This window comes from Mustela putorius, unplaced genomic scaffold (genome assembly GCF_011764305.1).
Source record: "Mustela putorius furo isolate JIRA1106 unplaced genomic scaffold, ASM1176430v1.1 tig00000129_pilon_pilon_pilon, whole genome shotgun sequence".
In the NCBI taxonomy this organism is placed as follows: Eukaryota; Metazoa; Chordata; class Mammalia; order Carnivora; family Mustelidae; genus Mustela; species Mustela putorius.
The window spans coordinates 16,802,959-16,823,629 of record NW_025421290.1 but is presented as its reverse complement, the minus strand read 5'-3'; the positions used below and the strand labels follow the sequence as shown (position 1 = coordinate 16,823,629).

Sequence of the window (20,671 nt, the reverse complement as noted above, 5' to 3'; positions counted from 1 at the left end):
ACCAAATACCCTAGATATGAACAAAAATAATTTGTGTGTGTTTGTGGAGTATGTTCAGATATGCATTACTTTTGGTGTGACTCATATTTTGCATTTATTTTGAAGACATCATTGGAATAAAGCTCTCTAACATGTGGGTCAAGTCCAGCAGTTGGGGAACAATAAGGAAAGTCCTGAGAATGCCCTAGGGGAGGGGTTAGATGTCTAGTGAGCACAGTAGGTCCGTGGAAACCATGCTGGAGTCAGAGGAATATCTGGGCCATTATGTTGGTGTCTGTGGGCATTTTCACTTTCTTGGCTCATTTCTTCTGAAAGGCTAAGAGCAAAATGCCTTTGACAGTGACCATAATATCATTGGTCATCCCCTAGAAGGAAGCTGGCTCTCTTTTTAGTTTTTTTTTTTTAAAGATTGATTTATTTATTTCAGGGAGAGAGTGAGAGCGAGCACAGGTGGAAGGGGCAGAGGGAGAGTCTCAAGCAGGCTCTGTGCTGAGCGTGGAGCCTGATGCTGGGGCCTGATTTCATGATCCCGATGTCATGACATGAGCTGAAACCAAGAGTCTGTCTCTTAACTGACTGAGCCACCCAGGTGCCCTGGGAAGCTGGCTCTCTTAGTAAACTCTCTTTCCTTTCCGTCTCTGGAAGAACACCATGAAGCTGGCATACCTTTTCCTTGGCCCCATGGCCCTCTTCCTCCTCGCTGGCTGCAGCTGTGTCCTCAGCACCTCCAGTGGGAACCTGCTCACCTTTGTGGGCTGTGCCGTGAGGGAGTTCACTTTCCTGGCCAAAAAGCCAGGCTGCAGGGGCCTTCGGATCACTACGGATGCCTGCTGGGGCCGCTGTGAAACCTGGGAGGTGAGTCTCAAGACTGAAGGCAAAGCCTTCAGGCCAGCCACCTGGGCTGATTCCTGTGTTCACTTTTTAAATAAAATGAGATAGAGTGGGGGCATTCCTGCGGAATTTTTTTAATGACAATTATTTGGCATTCTCCAAAAAAAAAAAATCTGAAAGAAGCATGACCTTGCCCCTCTAACAAAGCATTGATATAATTAATATTCATATTTACATAGTGTCTGCGTATTTGGGAATCATCTCTGGAAAGTTAAGATATGCTATTATTCTACACATTTTCCAGATGACATGGAGGAATTCAAGGAGTGAGTGACTGCCAAGTTATATGGATAGTCAGTAGAAAGTTGGGAATAAATCACTGGTTCAAGCGTGTCACCAAACGTTCTCTATACTCTTCTACCTGTGATCTAGCCAGCCAGTTAACAAGAGATAGGTCTTAGGCTCTCGAGCAAGGTGAGGGCGGGTTCTCAGTTCTTCCCTCAGTGGCTCATGCACAGTGTGGCCCTATCCCAGCTCCCCACTGCAATTTGTGGGGACCTCAGAGATTGTCACAGACATGTCTGTCCACAAAGTCCCTTTGTAGTCAATGATATCCATCCAGCCTTTTAAGAGGCATTACATTTAAATGAGGTTAAAAATCTTAGACAAAGTTAGAACTCCATTGGGCTGAGGTGAGGAGATGTTTGCAAGATGAGAAGAAAAGGGGCCCATTTATCATAGAGTGTCCCGTCATGCCATGGAGTGACTGTTGACTCTGTACTGAGGTCCGAGTTGGTCATTAATGAAGCTCTAGTGCAGGTTTGTCACCCTGGTTCAAAGACTTCTAATGAGCACCCACTATTGGAATTTCCAAAGCCAGCATCCAAGATTCTCAGCAATATGAAGTTTGCCTATTTTCCCAATATCTACCTATGTCCTGAGCTTCAGTCTTGTCAGAATGATTTTGAAAAGTTTTATTAAACACCCCTTGTGAAATCTCACATTTGGTCTTTTTCTCATATCCCTTCTCATATTCATCTGTTGTTATTAAATATATCCTATGATGCTTGTGTCCAGGGCCAACTCATTCCCTAGAGATTTTCTGACTCCCTGGTCAGCCCTGACTCTGGTTTACCTTTTGTGTTACTTTTTCCCATCACACAACACGAGATTGTAAATTTTTTAGGAGAGAAGTTTCATTCTTGTGCCTTTGATAGCCCTTGTTGAAGTGTCACGTAGGAACAAGACACTCAATATATATTTGTTGAATTATATGGGATTGACCTCTATCTGGAGTCATACATCTTTTAACCTAATTGATGCCAACTTAGAAGTCCATGAGCACTACGAGAGGAAACTGGCATGAGAAAAAATAGCCGTCTTGTCAGGGACTCAGAGAGCAACCTGCTATCACTTAGATAAAAGTATGACCGCATGAGTGGATTGGGGATGGTGATGAAATCTCCCAATGAAATAAAGCTATTCCACCCAATTTGCTGTATTTTTTGCATCATCTAGGGGTATAAGACCTAACAGACAAATGGAAATTCAACTGCTAAGGATACCATGGCCGTGACTTGACATCAAACTGACTTGGGGAGCTTTGGTATCTTCTCATATTCAGGGCTTGGCCTGGCTGTGTCTAGCCTGACTCAAAGTTCATTTCTTAGCTCTTTGGAGCTCTTTCTGGGCCCAGATTTCAAACTGTGTTTCCTTCAATTCAGTTCATTTTCCTCTTCTCTTTAAAAATTGATGAATGTCTTTAATTGGATCCTGGTCACCCACAGGAGGTCAGGGACTGTGCTCTCACTGGAGAAATGGAAGCATTAAGACCATTAGGGAATAAGATTCTCCTTCATGTTAGCCAGCTTTTATTTATGCCTTTACTCTACTGTATGTACAGGGAGGTCACTTATAGAAAATAAATAAAAGAATGAAATTTATTCCCCAGTAATCTGAAAGTTTCTGAGATATAAAGCACTTATTTTTGGGAACTGGAAAGCATGTCTAAAATGAGGATGTCCGTGACAACAAAGTGGCTGGATTTACTTCAAAGGGGGAACATTGCTGAAAATAGCCTTTGCTCATGGCCTGGGTTTAGGGTTGTCAGATTTATAAAAAAAAAAAAAAACCCAAACCAAACCAGATCATGATGCCAGTTTAATGTGAATGAGAGATAAACAATTGTGTTTGGTTTTTTGTTTTGTTTTGTGCTTTTTTGTTGTTTTGTTTTTGGTATAAGTCTGCCCCATGAAATATTTGGGGGCGTATTTTTACACTAAAAAAATTTGTTGTTTATTCTGACATTCAAATATTACTGAGTGTCTTAGATTTTATGTGGCAACTCTGCTTGAGATTCCAGATTACTGAAGGTAAGAGGATACGAAGCAAACTGAAGAGGTTCTGAAAAGTGGAGGAAGCTGTGATATTAAGTTGAGGTCTTCTGTATAGTCCTTAGAAAAAGCAAAGCCAATCTTTTTCATGATGTTCATGGAAGAACTTTGTTCTGGGCCTCATTACCTGTATTTTACGTACCCAATACGAGTGAAGACACTGTTTTTTGAAAGCTTGTAAGTTGCTACTTTTATTATTACTTCCTTACTCTTAGAACAGCTCTGGTAGGAACAAGAGATGACATTTACTGAACACTTAACTTGGTGCTGGGCCTTGCACATCCCAACTCTCATCTTACCTTATCCTCATAAAGAGGCTGTGAGGGGAAGATTTTGTTTTACAGTTGTGGAATCCGAGGCTTTGAGAGATTAAGTGGACTTTCCAAAATCTTCGGCAAGTGGCACAACAGGGGCCTAAGGTTAAGGGTCTGATTACAGGATTCAAATTTTTTTTTTTTAAAACAGTCTTGCGGTCTTTTATTTTTTGTGCACTTATCATGCCATGAATTCCTAGGGAAGAGGTTGCACCAGATCAGGTTCTTTTCTGTTGCTTCTCATGAGGTATGCTTCTCCGGGTGGAGCCGGCTAGTGCGTCAGTTGAACCCAAGTACCTTTCTCTTTGGCTTCCTTCTTTTTCTGATCATGTTCCTTCATGTGCTTCAGGAAGCTATCTAGGCTTTTTGAGGGCTTAACCTGCTCAGTATGTACATTCATTCTCTTGACAAGAATCTTGACCTTAACCTGTTCGTTTATAATGATGGCAAGAGCAAGCTGGGTAACACTATAGACTTTTCCAGATTTGCCATGGTAACATTTGGGAGGACACTCCTTTTTGAACAGTGCCCATCCCCTGGATGTCCACAAGATCACCTTTCTAGTGGATTCTAGTATGTGACCAAGGGAACAACTTCCGTTTTCTCAAAGGTCTAAAGAACATAGTTGTGGGTACCTCTTATTCATGTTGGTCATTTTGGTGAATTCCTGGAAGATGGAGTTTCCACTCTAGGGCTTGAGATTTAAACTACTATTTTGTGCTCATTTCCTGATCTCTAGGCTCTTTATAAAATTATCTTGGAGTTCAAGATGTATAAAAGGGGAGGTCAGGAAGTGAATCCTTTGATGATCAGAACAGCCCACAGGGCATTCTGGAACCTTCCTTGCTCTGTCTTCTGTCATTGATTCAACAAATAGCGATTGAGAAGCTCCTCGGTGACAGGGACTACTCTAGGTAGTAGAAGCGCAGCAGTCAATAAAATGGGCATAAATCTCTGTTCTAATGGTGGGGGAAACCCAACACAAATAAATACAATAGGTAAAGTGTCACCCAGTCCTGACAAGTGCTACAGAAGAAAGAATAAAGCCGGAAGAGGGTGGGGACATGGCAGGGTGTGGAGGTGGGATGTTGCAATTTTAAAGATGGTCAGGAAAGGTTTCTGTGAGAAGGTGACGCTTGAGCCAAAATGGCATAAGAGTCCGTCATAAGGGAGAAGAATGTTCTGGGCACTGGGATTAACAGGGCAAAGACTCTGGAGTGGGACTGTTCGTGGGTGGGTCTGAGGAACGATCAGGGACTCCTGTGGCTGGAGCAGAGTGAGAAAGCCAGCAAGACAGGGAGGATGGAGACATAGCAGAGGGTCTCGAAGGCGTACGTCTTTGACTTTGACTCTGAGTGAGATGGGAAATGTCTGGGGCTTTGAGCAGGATCTGACCTAATTTTAAAAAGAATTGCCTGGGGCTGCTGTGTCATAAAGAGACTGTAGGGGATGATGGTGGAAGAGAGACCAGTTAGAAGACTTCTGCAATGATCAGGAATATCCATTTGCTCAATATTTATTGAGCACTTGCCGTGTGCCATGGCTCTTTTGGGAGCTCAGGATATGGAAAGCAGGTTGCTGCTTTCAGGAATTTGCCTTCTACTGGGACGAGAGAGATTGACAAGTAAATAAATGACTAGTGAGTTAATTTCTGATAGTGATACATGGTACCGGGAACAAGAAACAGGATGGTTTGTTCTAATGGGTTTTCTGTTTTCTACTTGTGGGGACAGAAGCCCATTCTGGAACCCCCCTACATTGAAGCCCATCATCGAGTCTGTACCTACAACGAGACCAGACAAGTGACGGTCAAGCTGCCCAACTGCGCGCCTGGAGTGGACCCCTTCTATACCTACCCCGTGGCTGTCCGCTGTGACTGTGGGGCCTGCTCCACGGCCACCACGGAGTGTGAGACCATCTGAAGCTGATGTGGCCAGCAGAACACAGCTGGTGGCCTTGAGCTTCCCAGACCCACCTGCATGGGCAGCACGAGCAGCCTTCCCCCTGCATTCGAGCACTGTCTAGTTTTGTCTGCCCCTGTGGAGGAGGGTTACCTGACCTCCTTAGGCCCATCTCAGGCATAAGGCCCAGAGGCAGCCTATTGATGCTAAAAATGCAAAACAGTATCTGTGTTTTCACCACAATAATTTCTCTGGCTCACACACTTGCAAATTATTTTGTCTTTACCTTGAATTTCAGAACATAATCTGTGTATATCACAATCCTCCTCCAATTTGGATTTATAATATGCCAATGGTTTAAATACAGTAGGAGTAATTAGGAAATGGCTCTAGAAAGTCTTTACATTTTCATGTTTTATTTAACAATTGGTCTCTGACTAGATTTATGATTTAAGGGTCAGAAATTAATAAAACCAATGCTTTGTCCTCACACCCCCAAAGAAAATCCAGCTGCAAGCTTCCTTCGAGAAAAAACTCCCTTCTTGTTTTAACTGAGTGCTTACCTATATGAGAAACAGAGATTGTTCAGATTAAAAAAGGAGGCAACAGTAGCTGAAATTGAGAAACCTCCAGTTCTGGATGATTCTTGGCCCATGCATAATTCTCAAAGACCTCCTGAATAAAGAGGCCCTTTTGTGATTAAAAACAAACAAACAAACAAACAAAAAAACAGCCTCAGGAAAAAATATGTAATTAAAGCCATCATTTAGGTCTAAAGATGTTGCAGCTAAACTCTGATTTTAGACTCATGTGATGCTCTCCCGAAGCTAGGCCCAAAATGATTAATCACAAATATTCTTTCTCATTTAGCATATTTTAATTTGTGACTTTTTTAAACTCAGAAATTTTGCACGTTTGTCGGGTAAAGCTGCGCTGCTGGCTCAGGGGAAGTCTGTGATGGTCGAGCTCTTGCACTCTCTAAAATCTTACAGCAGCTGATTCTCTGTGATTTTTTTTTTTTTTTTTGACTCTGGTATTATGCAAGTGTCTTTAATTTCGGCATTTTGGGGTTGAAATGAACCTTGTTCCTTTTTCATGATATGCCAAGAAAATCTGTATTAATGCCAATAAAGCAAGTCCTCTGTCTTTTGAATTCATGAAAACTTTCAAAAAAGTCTTTTTAGTCTTTTTAATATACTTGGAAGAACAACAGCAAGCACACTCAAAATGAACCCCAAAGCTACTTTTACTTACACATTCATTTAGAATGTCACATTTAGGAAGGGACTGGATTTCATGATCCCAGAGGTGGCTCCGTTGGGACTCAGACCCCTGGTATATCCCAGCTGGGAGCCAGGAGTGCTCATGGAAGGAGGAATGGATAAGTCCTCATGAAAATAGGAAGGTGAATGTTGGGACTGATGGTCAAGGACTAGGGTATGGAGGTGGACATCTGGGGACAAAGGACATGAGCAAAATCTAGCCTAGTCTTTAGTGCAGATCTGATGGGAGGCAAGAAGGTCACTCTCACATAACAAGTAGTTGAGCACCTGCCATCTCTGCCGGCCAGTGGGTGGGTGGTGATTAGGGACAATGCAGCATGGCCCTTCTCAAGTGTTTTCAGTCCGTCCCTCAGAACTTCCCTCAGAATTTTCTGATAGAAAGGGCTGCTTTTTAGAGAAACTTAGGGAAGAAAAGCAGAAGCAGTAAGGATTTGTCACAATGTGAGAGGAGGTGACTACAGCATCTGTAAGGGGCCCTCTGGGAAACAAGGGGTACACTGCAGCAGGATATTGAGGACAGTTCAAGGAAGATGCTATTTATAAATGTGTGGACAGAGTTAAGGAAACCAACGAGGGGTGATAAAACGCTCCAAATACTTGTTTAGAAGAGGTGAACATCCCTAGGCTGAAGGAGAAGAAGAGTAAGTGATTATCAGACCCCAGAGAGAGTGGAAGAGGAATGCCACCTGGGAGCTGTGATCTTTTTTAGGATGACCCAGCCAGTCCCAAACTGAAGCCCGGTGGGGAGAGAAAGTACCCCCAAATCACTCTGTTCCACATTCTGATTTTCAGCAGAATTAAATGGGAAGGCAGAGAGCAAGGGAGCTGGGAGCCCATTGATTCAGTCCATAAGTGTTGGCCTCCTGAGAAGCAGGTTGAGTAAGAGTGGAGAGTGGATCTGTGGGAGGGAGGGGGAGGGTGTGAAAGGATAAAATCCAGCATAGCTATCTTCTGGGATGCTTAGCTGAAATGTCACAGACAGTGATGTTAGCTGTCAGGGTGGGGGCTGTGGTGGGGTCACAAGGCATCCATAGCATCACAATGACTAAGAGTTCCCTGAGTTGGACTACATGATGAAATGTATGTGCTGGCTAATCAGTATCTATAACATCTGAGAGATGCAGGAACAGTGGAAATTGTCAGGACTGTGGGATTAGTTGGTTGTTAAATACAGTCAAAGCATTCAGGGCATGACGAGAATGCCACAACTGAAGACATCCTCTGTTTCTGGAGCTGGAGGGCACACTGTGCCCAACACCAGGCCTCAGACCCAAGTGGGAGAGCCGCTGCATTACTGAGAAGGCTGCATGCACTAGCCCAGTAGTCTCCTACCCTTAAGTCAAGGTGCTTCTAGGGAAGGAGTGGGACACAGAGGGCTGGAAAGGGGACAATGAGTGGATGAGTTGAGTTTCCCTAGCAGAAGGGACCCACTTCTCCTTACCGAGGCCAGGCCGAGGCCCCAGCCAAGAAGGATGTTGCCTGTGTTAATACTTGACCTCTTCACACACTTCCCACAACCTCTTATGGATAATTAAGTTCAAGTCTAAGGATAACCCAACCAGGGAAGGACTTTCTGAGTGATGGTAGAACAAGATCTTCCACAGAAGCTGCCTGAGGACTCGAAGAACGTAAACAGGGATGAGTTAGAATGCACATGAGAGTGGATCTTGAGGGTGTCGGGTTCCCATCTCAATTGATGAGGGGGAGAGTGGCAGAATTTAAGACTGGACAAGAGTTTTTTTTAAATGGGCACCTTCTCCCATGAATCAGGACTTAACATTCTTACACTTGGATTTTGTTCCACTGAGCTATTGGGATGGCTCTTTAAAGCTTGGGGAAAATGGCTTATAGTGGCTTATATTAATGGAGAGAAGATGCCAGAACTGTCCTGGAAGAATATTTGAGGATAAAAGGCTCAGGGAGGTGGGCCTGCTGGAATGGATTTATTATATAAGACCCAAGAACTCATCAGTTGACTGTTCACATGGAGGTTCAGCAGACACTCCCTTCACGGAAGTGTTAAGGAATGCATTAGCGAGGGGCACCTGCTCCCAGAAAGGCTCCATAGTGGTTGTCCTTTGTCGACTGGGGTTGATGGCAGGAGAAACCACCATGGAACTGGGCTTCCTGGTGTCAGCAGAGATGAGAGGATCTGGGATAGCGGAGCCCTATAGCTGGCGGTAGGAGGGAAGGTGAACGTAATTGCTCTAACAGGCAGCGAAATCACAGCAGTCGTCAGAAGACGGTGTCCCTGGTCCATGGTATTAAAGAAATGAATACATATATGTACATATATATATATATATATTTGAGAAAGTTATTAATTGAAAAGTGAAATACCTCTCTCCATGCTAGCCTTGAATCTTTTTCAAAGTTCTTTCTTCCTGCTCCCTCTCTCCACTTCTCTCCCTCCATTCCTTCCTTCCACAATTATTTATTAACCTTAATTTTGTGCAAGGCACTGTGTCTGGGGAATACAGATATGAATATTGCTACCACTGATGGATGTTTTTACTCTAAACAGGATCCTTTCTGTTCATTCTTCTTAATTCTGGTGTCAGCCATGCTTCTAGGCATTTGTAATTGCTATTTTACCATTACCATTATATAGATGATGAAAGTGATGCTCAGAGAAGTCAAGTAACTTGCCTGAGATCCAACAGCTGAAAGGCAGCACATGCCAGGTTTTTCCGACCTAGCACCAACCTCTTTCCACTGGGGCGTGATGCCTTTTCGGAGGGCTCCATCCTAGTCATTACTGCTTGGGTAAGTCTTTGAAGTCCTTGAGTTAGTCTGTCCTCACCCGGCTCAGCATGTTTGCAGTCTCTTCTGGAGGTGGTTTGGTGCCAACCGGGGTTGTTCTATGGAGATTGCAATTTTTTCTACTTTCCTGTATAACCTTTAGGAGGATAATGCTTTGCTATAGCTCCGATCAAAGCTTACAGCAGGAGAGATTGAAGGAGAAAAGGAGCGAAACATCAAAGGGTAATTCAAAGACACCTGCTGTAGAAATGAAGGTTGTGTGTTTTCAGTTGATTGATGGCCCAGGCAGTGTGAGCACTGAGTGGAGGGGAATGATTGTCCACCTTGAGGTGAGCTCTAGATAAACTCTCAGCAACTCCTTGCTCCTGGAAATGTGTCTATTTTGCAACTAACAAAAGGTAAGGAGAAGGGAATTTCCTGAAATTTTTTTTTCTATGGGAGCGTTTTTGAATGAAATGTATAAATTCGCACGCTCATTCTACTTCTATTAGCTCCATTGACTGATGTGGTAATTCATGCTTTCCTTCTTTCATTGATAGGGAAAGAAAGAGCCACCAGGAGAGAACCAAATTTTGCTGCAGGGACCCAATTCACTCTTCAAGTTATTTAGGTTTTAAGTATAATAGAAAGCATTTCTGGGATCTTAAATGAGGTGTATCTCTGAAAATAATGCCGCATTGATTAAAATGTTTATTTCATAAAGTTTCCCAGAGAACTGCTTATCTTCTTCACCCAGGAGATGTTTTCTATAAAATAAGGGGCACCTTATCTTTTTTTTAGTTTTTTTCAAAACATTAAAGTAAATTATTAAGAAGTAGCTTTGAAACCATTATTTAACAAATTCTGCAAATTTTATTTTCTATTGAAAATTTCTACCAGTGAAAGTTTACTTGGAGTGGAAGAATTTTGGTCATTCTTTGCTAGATGAATCTTTTGGGATTTGTTTTACAATGAGTTCCCTTTGTTTTAATGAATGAGATTGGTTGGAATTGTGTATAGGGAGATCCAGAAGGCTTAGTGGCTGATTGTTGTGATCCTGGGGTATCTGAAGAGGTGGTGTCTAACAACAAGAAAAAGAAACAGGGACAGGATGAGAAAAGAAGGAGCAGGTGCAAAGCACTGTAATTGGTAGTGTAAGGCAGAGACTTGTCTCCAATGTTAAGGAATTTAGAAGGATTACTCTAGTCTCTGATCAAGGTCCTCATTATCAGGAGTGAAGTAAATATTTCCTAAGCTCTTTTGCTTTATAATTGACTCTAAGTTCCTCTGACTGTACAATTTTATTAGCATACTGAATACTTCCCAATATACAGGATCATATATACTTTGACCTTGATTGTGGGCCAATAGGGCTTCAGGAAAATCATTCAAACCCCAAATACAACCACTCCCAAACAAACAAACAAACAACATTCCCTCAAAGAGAATACATTGCTTTAACATAGGATATCAATATTACCAAAATGAGAATGGTAATATTCTTTTGGTGATGCTGAAGATACAATTACCAGCAAGAAATATAGATATCCCTGAGTCACAAATAATATACAATTTAAAATTATTTAAAAGAGCATTTATTCACTTAAAATAAATTTAAACTATACATACACAAAATGGGCTATGATGAATTATTAATTGTCATCTCGAGGACGGATACATGCAGAACTATGAGTTTAAAATAGAAATTTAATCCTGTTACTTTGCAGGTTCTTTCTACAGGAAATGTATGAACAGATCACATGCTTTCTTGGCCTCTCTGTGTTGTTCCTGCAGATTTCTAAGCATCTACATCCTGGTGAGGGACCCTAAGATTCTAGGCTGTTCCGAACCTCCATCTTCTGTCTTCCTCTTGAAATCTGCATATCAAGATTAAAATATTTGGAGGGGTTGGTAGCCAATTTTACTGAGTGGATTTAAGACATTGGAATTTTAAAATCGTTGGAAATGTTTTTAAGAGGAAGATTTTGTTCGACATTTAGCTCCTGCTTGAGACACCTTGGGAAGCTAAAGCTGAAACATTTCCCTATTGAAACATAAACACCGGTTAATGAGAGATAAAGTCCAGCTGAAATGGGATGCAAATTTCAGGATTACCAAAATCTGAGCCAACTTCAGGACGTAGCCAAAAGGAACCAATGTGCCATGGGTTCACTCTTGCAAGCTCTGAGTTGTACACTGAGGACGAGGGAGGAGTACAAGCAAGTGGGCTCCGATCAGGGTGTTTCTTAGCACTTGATTATTTCCATGTGCTTAATTTACTAGGAATGTTTTTTATTCAAAAAAGGAGCTCTCAGATATCTTGGACTGGGATTTTCTTTTATTGTTGCCATAAAGGGACTAGAAATCAAACATTTAAAAATTACGAGTAAATGAATTCTTGAAGAGAGATTGAGTGTTGATGAGAATTTTCTTGCCCTACTAGCTTTTTACGAAGAGAGAAAACAGGCTTTCTTGTGTGAAGTGGTGGGTATGCAGAGCAGTGGCCGTCCATGGTGTAAAAAGCACTTTTTGGCAGCTTGGACCAGTGGTTAAAAGCAAGAAATCAAGGATATATTTGCAATAATGAAAATAATCTTTGGTAAGACTTGGTTTTGGGATTTGACTAAACCCTTCTGAGAATGCTGGCTGCTTGGGTAGCCAAACTGCTCCCAGATGTAAAAGCTGTCCCAGTTTATAAGTATTTTCAATTTTTTAAAAAGATTTTATTTATTTTATTTGACAGATAGAGATCACAAGTAGGCAGAGAGGCAGATAGAGAGAGAGGGAGGAGGAAGCAGGCTCCCTGCGGAGCAGAGAGCCCAATGCGGGGCTTGATCCCAGGACCCTGGGACCATGACCTGAGTCGAAGGCAGAGGCTTTAACCCACTGAGCCACCCAGGCACCCCTATAAGTATTTTCAATTTATAGGTATCTTGGGACACCAATGTGTTCCACATTCTAGGGCATGAAAGAGGACACCTGATTTTGAGTCCTGAGGTTAGAGGTCTATCAACAGTGTGAAGGGAAGCCAGCTGCAGGAAGGGGAAGGCAGTCCTTCACAGAGGAGGTGGTCCCTGAATGATTGTACCTGTCCAGTGACACCAGGTCCTTATTTGGGGATGGAATTGTTGATCTGCTAGCCAGGTAACTAGCAGACCACTTGGAGGTACAAAGGAAGTGGTGACCCGGTGCTTTCTTCATTTGTTTAAAGAGAGGTATAATTTGCCTTCAGGACTTCTTCAGCAACAATAGGATTTGAATAAGGTGATACACTTTCCGTGTGCGTGTGTTTGCGTGCGTGCCTGCACGAGTGCATTTTTAAAGAGCTCTTGTATGTGGGGGCGGGGTGTGTGTGTGTGGGGGAAACCAAGTATGGCTTCCAGGGATGTTTAGTAAAAATACACTAAGTGAATACAGCTCTGGCCTGTGTATCGGACAGTGGGGATATAAATCTGTGGAGGCCCCGTTTAGAGGACATGCTTGTGGTCAACGCTGATTTTGGCATCTAGGGAACATCTGAAACCACGCAGACAGAAGCTTCATCCAAAGTTTTATGCCCCAGAAATTTGTTTTATCTTCATTTTATAAATGTATAACTTCCTGTGATATGAATCTTTCTTGTTTTGGAAGGCATTTTCTCTCTCTTCCTTATAAACAGCAAAAAACCTTGAAGAACAGAAGTATTTCAGATTTAGCAGATCTTTCAAACCAGATGCTGCTTTTTCTGTTTTTAATTCCAAATAGGCTTATTGCTTTACCGCAGCTGGGCAGCACATGACAGGCTTCTGAAAGCCTTTTTATTCATCCAATAAACACAAACAACTCAAATATTAGCCTAACGAATACCCAAAGGGTAGCCTCAGAGGGACAAACAAAGCCGATGGTTTCTTCCTCAGGTGTTTGGATATAACAACTGGTGGTAAACTTGGCTGTCTTGTCCATCGATACCTCTCAGATTTTAATGTGTACATGACCTGGGGGTCTCATTAAATGCAGGTTTAATTTTAAATTTGGTTTGGATTCAATGGGTCTGGACTGGGCCCGAGTTTCTGTAGTGCTAACTAGCTCCTCCATGGTGATGCGGGTTATTGGTCCCCAGGACACACATGGAGTGGCAAAGGGCTAGACAATTTCCTGTTCTAACGGAGGCCTGGGGAAGGCAGTTTGCTCAAGTGGTTGGTGAAGACACCCTCAGATAACGCAGAAATGAGAGCAGGAGAAAAGACAATTTAATGACTTTAAAGGTAGAACGTGGCATAAAGCAAACTGCTTAAAGAGAACGTGAAATAATATTCCATTAGTTACGAAAATGTACATTACATTTCATAATGTACATAATGTACATTTCATAAGCCATTACATAAGAAGCAGGTTGTAAGAAAGCCAAAGCCCTTCCCTTGCCTTTCATTTCCCCCTGCAGTGATCACAAGGGGAGCAGCATGGGCGTTTCAGGTGGGATAAGATTCTGCTGAAATGTACTTCAATAGTAATAACTGTTTACTCAGGGCCAAGAAACAATTAAAGCCAGGTGATGCGAAGAATGTGGAATTCATTAACCTTCCTGCCCATGGCTCCTCTAGGAGAACAAAACCTGACTGCTTTAAAAAAAAAAAAAAAAACTGATTTAAAAAATGGCAGGTGGTGGTAATTTTAGGTAGATATTTACAAACCTGCCCCAGACATACCATCCTGCCATGAAAGTTTTACTATTTTTTCCTGCAAAGAATTAACATAAACTCCAAAGACGGACATGCAGGGGGTTACTGGGAAGCTTGGGGAGCTAATAGGGCTTGCAGGGGAGCCTCAGTTCTGTGCTTTGGGGACCCTCTCATATTGTCCCAGACCTCATATCCCCTAAAACGCCGATCAGACCCCATTCGTCAAAGGTAACTTGATATACTGAGAGGCTTGGAGGACATGGCTGAAAATACAACAAAATCTTACTTACTATAGCAGCAAGAAGCTTCTGATACACAGCCGAACTCAGGACACAACGAAATTGCCAGAGTAGGACATGTGTAAAGCACATACACATGCACACAACAACTCTGGATTTTGACATAATATTCCCTAAGGAGGAAAAAAAAAATTGTGACCAAAATAATCATGTAGCTTTTACTCTCATTTCCTGTGCTGGAAGTTCAAGGCCAAGAACTGTTGTTGAACTCGCATCCCTGAATTCACAGATGAGCCAAACCCTCCTTGACTCATTCCTAACCCACAGAGATCTCCAATGAGCGCCACCCAGCCTCTGAAACTGGAAGTGCCTGTGTCTGGAGCTTGGCGTTTTCATCTCCTTTCTGGGCTTTGTGGACACTGAAGCACCAGGTATTGTTGCTTTAGCTCATGGTTTTGGGTTCTGTTATCGTTGTTGTGCATGCTAAAGGCCATCGTTCTGTTTGGAGCTATTGCACTGAAGATCAATACGGATCTCTTACACAAGTTACCGTCTTTCAAGATACTGCAACATCATCCTTTTCAGGTTTTAAGTCATGCTAGTGCTTAAAAAACTTCCCAAATAACTGATTCACTCATATTCCTTGGTAAATTTCCCCTGACCATCTGCTCCATATTATCAGAGAAGGTGTGAGCATGAAGACCACCCCCTCCCCCATATCGTTATTGGAGTCTCAAAAAGCACTGTTCAGAATTTCATCATTTTTAAAGCAATGTTGAGGAGGACTTATGTAGAATCATCATACGATGAACCCCCTCGACTGATTCTGGAACACTCTTCACATGAACAGTCCTCCTTTCTTCCCTAGGGCTCTGGCGGCCAGACAGAACTTAGCCAGTGCCTGGGAGAATTGTCAGGTGTATGTGTTTTGCCTTGTGTTTCGTTTTAGTTTTCTCTCCATTCTCTAGATGTTTCCTTTTTCAACAGTACCTAACTTTGTTTGTTAAGAAACACAATTTCCCCCATCTTCTTTTTTCTCCTTCTCTTCCTAATGGTTCTTGAGATGAAAATACTCTGTTGAGTTTCCTTTTTTGTACTTGGGCAGCCTACTCAATGACTCATAAGAGAGTAGCTGGTGACCTGTGGCTCTCACTGTTGAGAGCAAACGCACTTTAGGTATTCTGGCATCCAAACACAGAGGCCAAAGACATAGAGGGTTAGATAATCATCTCTATCATGGTGCCAAACATTCCTTTAAAGCAAAACCTCAATTTCTAATCTTCTATCACTTTGGTCACATGGATGACTTTGCCTTTGTGAATACAATACTACATCTTTGAAGTTTTTGCAGGTCAAGTATTTCTTTTTGAGCAGTCTACTTGGCAAGTTTATTAACTGCTCAAAGAACCTACACACTACATAATGTACATTTTTGTTGGTCTCAAGTTTGGCTTTTAACTTTAATTTCTCCAAAACTGTGAACATGGTTGTGATTTCTCCTTTACTACCCTTTAAATATTATTTCCTCATTGATGGTTCTATGAAAATTGTATATGGTTACATCCACTGCATCTGGAACTTCTTTTATGGACCAGAAATCTTCCAAATGGTTCTTTGCGTATCATTATCAGACATAATGTTATTGGAATCTCAGGACCAAAACTTCCTTCTTGTCATAAGTGTATGACTTATTTTTTTCATTTCCCAGCTTACTGCTTCCTGGTTTAGGCTTACTCTGGTTATTACATTCAGTAATTGTTCTTTGAGTGTACATTTTCTTGGCAGAAATCAGCCCAGATTACTTATGATGATATGGCTTTGACTCTTGTAGTAGTCTTTTTTATTTCCAAAACAGCCCAGGGAGTCCATTAATTCTACCAAATAACCAACCATTTGATTGAAAAAAAATTGTTAAACCAGTTACTTGATTAAGCCACTAGATTGGGATTACATTGCTGTATACTGTGCAATTAGATGGAGATTATAGAACGTTGTACATTGTGGATCCCAAGCATACTGCAGATCAAATTCCTATCTCTAGCTTATTACTAGTGTGATGGATTATCTAAATTACAGTGGCCTAAGTCATGTATTTGAAATGAGGCTGAGATCTGTAGGATGAACAAAAGCAATTCCAATAACACACCTGCAACACAACAACTTAGTATCTGTGATAATGAATAGATTACAGTGCAGAGTTTGGAGCACTGGATGGGAAGCAGAATGGCTGGGGTCTGTTCCAGCTCTGTCACAACACATTTCTTTTGACGCCTCTTGATCTGAGTTTCCTCATTTGTAGAATGAGGGAGTTGGACTGTATTTTCTGGGCCCTCTTCTAGCTCTGAAAAGCTGACTCTACCTTCCGATGGAGATTGGCTTCCCCTTCTTGACTTTGGAAGATGGTCAAAAGTCAACGATCCTTCTTCAGATCCTTCTTTCAGATCTCTTCTGATCTTTATAGTTTTATTTAATATAGTTTTATTTAATCTTACGGCAGGAAACATGTTTTACTGAAATGAACTACCTCTTGCCATGAAACAGGCAACACATGGTTAATTTGGTAGAATATTAACTCATTTATATCGTTTTGTTCTTCATTATTTTATTTAATGAGCTTTATGACCTTTATGACCTTTAGCAGCCTCTCCACCCAGACACTGGTTCTAGGTGGGTTCTGGTTCTAGGTGGGAGAGTGATTTTCTCACTGTGAACTCGTAATTCCCATGGTCCAGTAGGGAAGGGAGGTCATGGCCTGGGGAATCATTTGCTCTTAGATGCACATGTCTGGAAAGTTCTCCTTGGTAGAGCAAAGATACGCACTCTTTCATCAACATCAGTGAGAAGTGAGGAATGGCCCTTTAGTAAGATGTAACCATGCAATGATGCAACAAAACTGGCTAACAGCATTTCATTTATTACAGGACTAAATGCTCATTATTGTTTGTAAAGAAGGAATCCATAACCTCTGTAAAGTTACTGTTTATGGACGGTTGATTTCCATTTACAGAGGAAGAAAGTCCTAGTTGTCTCTAAATGTCAAGCTTTGGCTCACAAAACTCCCGTTTTCTTTTAGTTTGAGGGTGTGTGTATCTCTGTGTGTATGCCTGCCTGTATGTGTGTGTTTAAGAAAATGTTTAGCGACTGGAGAATTGAGCAGGGAAATAGGACTTGCAACATGGAAGAAAGAAAAACTCATTTCAGAAATTCTAAACAAACAAACAAAACCCCCAAACTGAGGGGATGTCATGGAAGGCGTTAACAGAGAAGACCCACATCATATGTTATATGGGGCTACCTCCGGGAGGAGAAGGGACTAGAAAAAGACTGGATTTTTCCAACAGAAGGAGTGTGAATCTGGAAATTGTTATGTTAAAATTGGTGTCATTTAATGCTGCAAGAGGCACTTTGCTTATGCAATTGAAATCAAAAGTAAACTGCCTACCTGGGTGTTTCCAGGGTAATTGCAAGCAAATAAGGCTAATTAGGAGACTTTATCGTCTCTAATTAAAAGCTAGGAAATAATTCACTCTGTGATGCAAGAATCCCTCGCTATTTGGAAGAGGCATATAGAAAGCGCACATCATTCTTTACTGGGAGCTTTTACTTTCAAAGACCCAAGGTGCTGTTCTACAGAGCACAGCACTTTGGAAGCAGGGGATAAACAGATTCAGAACTTGGTACCCACAGATACATCCCCTAAACACACATTTGGGACAATGAGTGTAGGAAGTAGGGAGAGGCAATATATTAGTACCAGCTGTACTTGGAAAATGTCATTTAAATGGAACAGGGAGTGGACGTGAACCAAGCTGAGAAGCCCTTCGGGTTGAAGCAAGTGGAAATATGGAAGCACTTTGCTTAACCTTTGGGGACTTTTAAACATTTACTTTTTCATGCCCCATGGCCAGAGCTTTCTTTTAGATCAGGTTATTATTGGGCAAGGGAGAAAGCGAAATTAAGGGAAGAAAAGGGCAGGCGCCTGGGAAGGGAGGGAGCAGGATATTTCTCTTTGCTGAATGAAGAATATTTTAAAACCTAGGTCTGCCATATTCTTCCCCAATCAGTTTGATTAAAAAGCAGAAATACTACTTTCTTAAACACAGTTCATTTGTAATTTGCCTTGACAATATAAATATGGGGGAAAAAAATACGGTTACCCATCAGCAAAAGCATTTCCAGGGTGAATCTTTGGCAAAAGTGGGGACCCGCGACAATTCAGGTGGTGTTTTTCTTTCAACCAGGTTCAAAAATCTTTGTAAATTTCCAAAAGTTGTAACGTTTTCTTGTTTCCTTCTTACAGTCAGGCATTCAGAGGTACGCGTTGGTTCTAATAGCTTTGGTAGAAACAGGCTGAAAATGGAAATGAATATAAAAATCTTTGCCTTGAGGCTAATTTGGTATGGACTTGTAAGGCCTGAGTAAATTGATAAATTAGTACATTTTAAAAAATAATACAAATAAATGCAAGACACATAGGTTTAACATCAGATTCAGAGAACAAGATTAGTATAGTGTTCCTGGGTTTTGTAGAAGACACGGGGTAAGGCCACCAATACAGGAACTGAGTTCCTCTTCTGGTATCTTGGTGATGATTTCCTCTCATCAGCTTCACGTTCATGGAGGGAAGATGCAAAATGCAACATGGTCTTTGCTTTCATCGGCAACATGGTCAGCAGCAGCGCTGGCTGACGTCTGGGCGGGCTCAGCGTTTTCATGGAGTGTGCAATGTGGATGCTTCAGGCTGAGAGGGGGGACGTGGCAGTTGGTGTGCTGTGCTTGCTAGGGGCTCCTGGGGGAGGGATCAAGGCTCCGTGCAAAGGGACGTCCTCTCTGGTCGCACCTTCCTTCATGGCTTGAGCTTGGTCTCAGAGGTCGGCGCCACTGTCACCTTTAGGTGGGGTGGAGGCCAGTCCCCCAGCAGCCTCAGATAATTGAACAGCAGCTGTGACACTCAGAGCAGCGTTTCTTTTTTTTCTTGGGGTGGAAAATGGTGAGAATCGCTTCATCAAAAACCGCTTTGAGACCTTTCTGAGTTAGGGCCGAACATTCCAAGTAGCACTGTGCTCCAATCTTCAACACAAAAGAGAGAGAGAAAGGCGTGAGAGGGGAAGAAAAAGGCGGAGTGGGATCTGCTCAGCCACCTGCTGCCTCAGCTTGTCCTGCAAATAGCCCTGGGGTTGGTTTGGATGTGGTGTGTGTGTGTGTGTGTGTGTGTGCTTCCTTTTGCATTTCCATTTGCATCTACTATCCTAATTTTTATATTTTTTACTTTCTGATATTAGCAATAAATGGTTGTGGATTGTTTTTGGTTAACCAGTAAGTTCTGAAAGTGAGCCATTACCACTCATTGCTAATATAAGAATATGACAAATGTAAAACTTGAGAGAGGATTCAAAAGCAGTGATATGGTTTAAATATACTTTGTGAACAACAGGGCTACATGATGTTGTTTTTAGCACCCTTTCATAGGCGTGCGGAATGTGTAAATCTGGTACGAGTGAAATGTATCTCCTTCTGTACGCAGGAAGGCAGAGTGTCAGCTTAGTTGGTAAATCATATAGAAAGGGAGTGGATGATAAGGTTTGATAGATCGTTCTTCACAAAAATGTACTTTTTCTCCCCCAAGACTATTTATTTATTTATTTGACAGAGAGAGACACAGTGAGAGAGGGTACACAAGCAGGGGGAGTGGGAGGGAGAGGTAGTAGCAGGCTTCCCGCTGAGCAGGAACCCAGGCGTTCCTAAAATGCACTTTTCTTAAAAAAGACTTTATTTATTTATTTGACAGAGAGAGATCACAAGCAGGCAGAGAGAGTGGGGGAAGCAAGCTCCCTGCTGAGCAGTGAGCAGAGAGCCCGATGCGGGGCTCAACCCCAGGACCCTGAGATCATGACCTGAGCCGAAGGCAGAGGCTTAACCCACTGAGCCACCCAGGCGGCCCCCCCCCAAATGCACTTCAGATGAAGTCTCGCTCACCAAGGTAATACTCAATTGGTATTATTACTTGGTTTTGACATACTTTAAAAGGTGTATTTCTAAGGAGTTGAAAAACCCGAAACATGTAAAATAAAAATCATGAAATACATTTACTGATGGAGACACCCTCCTTGTTAGTATATGTTCCATGCGTACTTAAATGATAATATTTTGTTCTTGCTTCAGACTTTATTTCAAAGCTTTTGATGATTTTATACTGTGATATATTTGATAATCACAAAAATCCCTTTGAGAAACATAGGAATTCAGTCCAGAACTAGAGCTTCTCTTTAAAAAATAGCCAGCCAGAGCAGACCATGTTTGGCAGGCAAAC

General features: G+C 42.0%; 2 protein-coding genes across 4 annotated transcripts in view; one reads left to right on the top strand and one right to left on the bottom strand.

Moving 5' to 3' along the window:
• The first annotated feature begins 542 nt into the window (after positions 1–542).
• GPHB5 (glycoprotein hormone subunit beta 5) lies at positions 543–6,571 on the top strand. 2 transcript variants are annotated; one of them, XM_004738894.3, is made up of 2 exons: positions 543–855; positions 5,272–6,571. In XM_004738894.3, exons 1-2 carry the CDS (start codon positions 652–654, stop codon positions 5,458–5,460), a joined length of 393 nt encoding a protein of 130 aa, XP_004738951.1. In that variant the 5' UTR covers positions 543–651; the 3' UTR covers positions 5,461–6,571. The 2 variants fall into 2 exon arrangements, 1 of the variants encoding a protein (XP_004738951.1); XR_001179232.2 differs by lacking the exon at positions 543–855 and adding an exon at positions 4,447–4,536.
• A 9,607-nt stretch (positions 6,572–16,178) lies between these two features.
• The window catches only part of RHOJ (ras homolog family member J), a 79,845-nt gene continuing 75,352 nt past the window's right edge, over positions 16,179–20,671 (bottom strand). For both annotated transcript variants that reach the window (XM_004738893.3, XM_004738892.3), the window contains one exon: positions 16,179–19,431. In XM_004738893.3, the coding sequence (XP_004738950.1) occupies positions 19,285–19,431 (147 nt within the window). In that variant the 3' untranslated portion in view covers positions 16,179–19,284. The remainder of the gene's footprint in view (positions 19,432–20,671) is intronic.

What these genes read in the sequence shown, in the direction of transcription:
- GPHB5 (XM_004738894.3), top strand. Translation starts at nt 652, where the DNA reads ATGAAGCTGGCATACCTTTTCCTTGGCCCCATGGCCCTCTTCCTCCTC. An exon ending in GCCGCTGTGAAACCTGGGAG is followed by an intron (nt 856 to 5,271) that starts GTGAGTCTCAAG and finishes TTGTGGGGACAG; the next exon opens with AAGCCCATTCTGGAACCCCC.